Source organism: Lycium ferocissimum, unplaced genomic scaffold, assembly GCF_029784015.1.
Source record: "Lycium ferocissimum isolate CSIRO_LF1 unplaced genomic scaffold, AGI_CSIRO_Lferr_CH_V1 ctg1758, whole genome shotgun sequence".
NCBI lineage: Eukaryota > Viridiplantae > Streptophyta > Magnoliopsida > Solanales > Solanaceae > Lycium > Lycium ferocissimum.
The window spans coordinates 37,250-42,775 of record NW_026717283.1 but is presented as its reverse complement, the minus strand read 5'-3'; the positions used below and the strand labels follow the sequence as shown (position 1 = coordinate 42,775).

Below are 5,526 nucleotides of genomic sequence, written 5' to 3'. Positions count from 1 at the left end.
GTTGATTTGCTAGAAGAAACTATTTTTTTGCTCAAGATTTTTGGGCTTCAATTTTTGCAAGCTATGGCCGAATGGCCTTCTTTATCTTTCTCCAAGTTTCTTGAATTTTCTTAAGTGTTGAAGATGATGAATATGATCTACTTAGTCATCTTTTACTACATATAATAACCATCCATGTGGCCCTTGGCCCACACCCATGTGGCCGGCCACTTGCCCCGTAAATTCATGAATTATCAAATTCCAAATATTCACTTTTAACCCCAAATTTTCCTTAATATTCCATGCCAACAAAATCATAAGTAACTTATGTCTTAAAACAAAATCGTGGTTAAAAGTCTCGACTTTGTATCCCGGAATAGTCTTGTCCCTAACTTATCATGGTTAGCCCGTATTGTCCCAATGTACAAAATACGGGATATAACAAATACTACTTGTTATGCTGTTAATCATTCTCCAGCATCGGTGATTGACTTCAAAACTCCAAATGAGGTATGGTCAGGTAAACCATCTGATTACTCGTACTTAAGAATCTTTGGATGTCCCGCATATTATCATATAAGTGATGAAAAACTAGAACCTAGAGCTCGAAAAGGTTTATTTATGGGATATGATGAAGGGGTAAAAGGATATAGAATATGGAGTTTAGATTCTCTTAAGTTTGTAATCAGTAGAGGTGTTACTTTTGATGAGGCCTTTATACTTGATCCTAAAAAGACTTTTATTGAGTTTGCAGGACAAAAAGTTCTTACAACAGAAACGGTGGAGGAAAATGTGAAACTCATCGAGAAGGAGGATCAAGTGACTCAGGTGGAGTCAGATAATGAAAAAAGCTCACATAGTAGTACCTGAAGGTGAACCATATAGTATAGCTACTGAAAGAGACAAACGAACTCTGAAGCCTAATCCAAAATATTATCCTCAACCTTCGCAAGCTAATCTTGTGGCCTATGCGTTAGCTACTGCCGAGGAGGAAATAAAGGATCTAGAACCCTCAAGCTATACAGAAGCTACTATGTGTGGTGAAGCTGATTAATGGCGTTTAGCCATGACCGAAGAGATGGAGTTTCTGCACAAGAACCAGACATGGGACTTGGTGAGTCTACCAAAGGGGAAGAGAACAGTTGTTTGCAAATGGGTCTTCAAAAAAAAAAAAGATGGCATTTCAGGTGTAGAAGATGCTAGGTACAAATTGAGATTGGTTGCTAAGGGCTTTTGTCAGAAAGAGGGAATCGACTACAATGAGATTTTCTCACCAGTCATGAAGCATAGCTCAATTCGTTTGTTACTAGCTTTGGTTGCCCATTATGACCTGAATCTTCATCAGCTTGATACCAAGACTGCATTCTTACATGGTGAACTTGAAGAGGTGATCTTCATGAATCAGCCCTTGAGTTTCCTTATTGAAGGAAAATAAGATCAGGTTTGTCAATTGAAGAAACCTTTGTATGGTTTGAAACAGTCCCCACGACAGTGGTACGAGAGATTTGGTGTGTTCATGATTACTAAAGGTTTCTCGAGAAGTGCATTTGATAGTTGCGTGTATCACATGACGGTATCTGGTAATTCAAATATTTATTTACTGTTATATGTTGGTGATATGCTTATTTCTGCTAATAGTATGACAAAGATAATTGATTTGAAGAAACTGCTAAGTAAGGAGTTTGACATGAAAGATTTAGGTGAAGCTAAGAAAATCCTTGAAATGGAGATTCACAGGAAGAACGGTGAGGTACATCTTTCACAGAAGAAGACTATTGAGAAGGTACTTAAGAGGTTTGACATCGATAAATGTAAACCTGTTACTTTACCGTTAGCACAACATTTCAGACTTTCTTCTTTGATGGCACCGTAATCAAAGGAAGAGGTCGAGTACATGTCAAAAGTTCCTTATTCTAGTGCAGTTGGTAGCATTATGTATGCTATGGTTTGCACTCGGCCTGATATTGCTCAAGTAGTGAGTGTGGTAAGTCGATTCATGTCTAATCCGGGTAAGACGCATTGGGAAGCAATTAAGTAGATATTGAGATATCTTAAAAGTTCTTCGAATGTTGGTCTAACTTTTTGCGGGATGAGAAATGAAGGCTTCTCGACCCTTGATTATATGGATTCTGATTTTGCAGGTGATCTTGATAGAAGGAAACTACGGGCTATATCTTTACTCTTGCAGCTAGTACCATAAGTTGAAAGACAACTCTCCAGTCTATAGTTTCTTTGTCCACAACAGAAGGGCGAATATATGGCAGTAGCAGAAGCGAGGCTATATGGTTGAAAGGTTTGGTGTCAGAATTGAGTAGGGTTCAACATGAACCAATTCTAAAATGTGATAGCCAGAGTGCTATTCACTTGATAAAAAATCAGAGATTTCATGATCGCACCAAACACATTGATATCAGATTCCATTTTATTCGTGCGAACAAGGCATAGTTAAGGTCTTGAAGGTTGACACAAAGGACAACGCAGCGGATATGTTGACCGAGGTGGTTCCTCTTGTCCAGTTCAGTCATTGTATGAATTTGGCAGGAGTTCGCATCAACTGATGCGTCAGGATGGAGAACGGCAGGACAAGGTAGAGCTACTAGTATGTACAAGGTTTTGGTTATTGTCTCTTGTTTCCTACACGGAGTTAGCTCACGTAGGCTTAGAGACATTGGACTGAATGACGTTCATATGAAAGCTCGAAATTCATCTCAAGGTGGAGATTGTGAAATTGATAAGATATTCAAGCCAATTCCTACTCAAAAGCAGAAAGAAATAAAAAAAACTTTTTTATTTGTTGATTTTCGAGTGTTATTGGGATTTAGATCCTCTTTAGGAAAGGATTAGACCTAATAGTATAAGTACATGCTAGCTAGGATTTATTAAGGACAGAACATAGAACATAAGAGTATTCAATCTTATAACTTACTTTCTCCCTTGATATTAATAAAAGTGTCGGTCATTCTTATACCGAAAAAAAGAAGCGACTACCTTACTTAAGCAATTCTTCTTATTCTTTGACAACAAGACGTGAAGGTATCAGAAAAGTAAATACCTGCCTGCTGATGGAAGCCTTTCTCCATAAAGTATGCCACTGGAGGGGTTGGTTTACGCTGGGTTCTTCTCGGCCTACTGAGTTTCCTCCAGATACCGAGTTTCCCCCAGAGTTGTTTTCCCAGATCGTTGCCCAGCCAGGGCTGGGAGGAAGGTAGTTGGGTTCCTGTACTTCTTTGAAGATCGAGGAACGTAGTGTCGGACAATTATACCATTCGGAAGAAGTCTTCTACAGAAGAAAAGCCTGTTACGAGTAAGTGGAGAGGAAAGATCTCTAGAGATTCTTATCTCATTCCCTATCTTTATCTCTATCCACGGAGATACCTATCTATATGGAGAGAGATCTATCTATGAATCGGCCTAGACTATCCTCTATCCAGATAGATATGTCCCTATGAGCGACTACACCGATCTTTATTAATAAAAGGGTCAACTGTTCTCCGTGAACTAGGATCACATCGATCCGAACCACATTAATTACTGTGTTTTTATCATTTTCGCGCTAACAAATGTACATAATCTTTTAAATCTTGTAGTTTTAAACATGCCACGTAAAATATTGAAATTGAAAAACTTACTAAATATAAAAAGAAATACTCTTTTTGAAAGAAATAAAAAAGAAAGTAATGCACACAAATTATGATAAGGATATATTTCAGTAATCAAACTTTCACAAATCGTCTTGATTACAACTGCAAGTAGAAGGCTCATAACAACACAGATAATTAGAAAGACACATGATAACACAAAGTAAAATCTTAGACATCATAAACAAGGGACTTTGAACAAACACTTAATAATCTACATTTCTTTAACCAGAGATGTCAATAGCCTTAACCTCAGGCTTCTTCCCCTCTTCTTTCGGGACAGTCACAGTGAGCACTCCATTCTCCATAGCTGCCTTAATTTCCCCCATTTTTACATTCTCAGGCAACTTGAGCCTTCTTAAAAACTTGCCACTACTCCTTTCCATACGGTGCCATTGATCGTTCTTCTCCTCTTGCTCTCTGCTCCTCTCACCGCTAATCTGCAAAACTATTCCTTCTTCAACTTCAACTTTCACTTCCTCGTTCTTAATACCCGAAACATCCACTTTGAAGATATGGGCTTCTGGATTTTCTTTCCAATCAATTTTTGCATTTGCAAAAGCAGAGGTTTCGTGAGCAGAGGACCATGGGACATTGGCAATTTGAAAGCCCTCGAATGGATCCCATACGTCGAGTGAAAATGGGTCGAAGATGTTGCTCCTACGACCGCCAAAGAAGCTTGGGATCAGAGACATTTTTTGGAAACTTTAGTTGAAGAACAGAAAAAATGTATAAAAGCTTGAATTTTTGGTTTTGATCGTATTGTTTGATTTGCTTGATGATTTGTTGACGCTGACTAAGAGAAGGTGCGGTAATATTCATAGGCAATGAACCGACAAACTTGTGAAATTCGAGTGTAATCTAGGATGTTCTACGGTTAATTTTCTGTATCAGAACGGAGAGGCTTCTACAATATTCCACACTATTTTTTTAAAATGCTCCCTTCAATTAAAAAAGAGTGGGTAAAAAAATAAAAAATAAATAAAAAAAGAGTGGCCACTTGGCCTTTAGTTTTTGTTTAAAGTGTCCACCTACCGAATCAAGAAAAAAATAACTTTATTTTTCAGATAAATTCTTATTAAGTGTTAAGTGATCAAATCTCAATACATATTTAATTAGGTATAATTTAGTCAAATTATCTATTTTTGTCTAAAAATTAATATTTTTTAAAGAGGTGTGTAAATGACTAAATGGACTCTCTTTTTGAACCGAAGGAGTAATTGTTTCCCCGTAAAAACCTATAGAGACTTGTAAAATCATAAAAGATCACTTTGTTCACTTGTTTTTCCCCCCTACTCCCAGGAGATTTCTCCCTTTTTGTCGGATTGATGGTGCAGGGTGCTTACTATTTGAGCAACTCTCTTTTATGGTTACTCGTTCAGTACAAATTTAAGTGTCTTATTTTCTTTTTTGGTCTGTCTCGAAAATAGTAACTTTTTCTGTATTTAGTAAGTTGACAATTCAAATACCATACATGATAAGTCTAAAAGTTAAAACCACAAAATACAAAAGATATTTTAGTACATTACACATATTTTTAACTTAAAAGACAAGATTAGATAGTTTTCCTATATGCACTTAAATTAAAACATAGGGAAAATATTTTAAAAAATATATTTTATCAGTCAAGGATCACACATACGCAGAATAAATCTAACCATGCCTCTTAACATGTGGTTGTTGCCGTTGTACTCTTGATTAACCAAAGACGTGCAGACACAAAAGAGTAACACTGCAGCCTTTTTTTTGTGAACAAGGTTTGCAACAGTTTAATGGACTGTACCAACACTGAAATACTTGTTGGAAGTTTTAAGAGACTTTTCTGTATAAAATATTTAAGGTAATGGGCATTACGAGCTTTGGATTTGTATCCAAATAAGTGAATTTGTTCGTGCGTCGCGCGGTTCTG

The 5,526-nt window shown here is 37.0% G+C and overlaps 1 protein-coding gene across 1 annotated transcript; it reads right to left on the bottom strand.

Moving 5' to 3' along the window:
- Positions 1–3,654: 3,654 nt before the first annotated feature.
- LOC132042732 (18.2 kDa class I heat shock protein-like) lies at positions 3,655–4,487 on the bottom strand. Its single transcript, XM_059433261.1, has one exon. The coding sequence runs from the start codon at positions 4,310–4,312 to the stop codon at positions 3,842–3,844; it is 471 nt and encodes a 156-aa protein (XP_059289244.1). The 5' UTR covers positions 4,313–4,487; the 3' UTR covers positions 3,655–3,841.
- Positions 4,488–5,526: the final 1,039 nt, after the last annotated feature.

What these genes read in the sequence shown, in the direction of transcription:
- LOC132042732 (XM_059433261.1), bottom strand. Translation starts at nt 4,312, where the DNA reads ATGTCTCTGATCCCAAGCTTCTTTGGCGGTCGTAGGAGCAACATCTTC.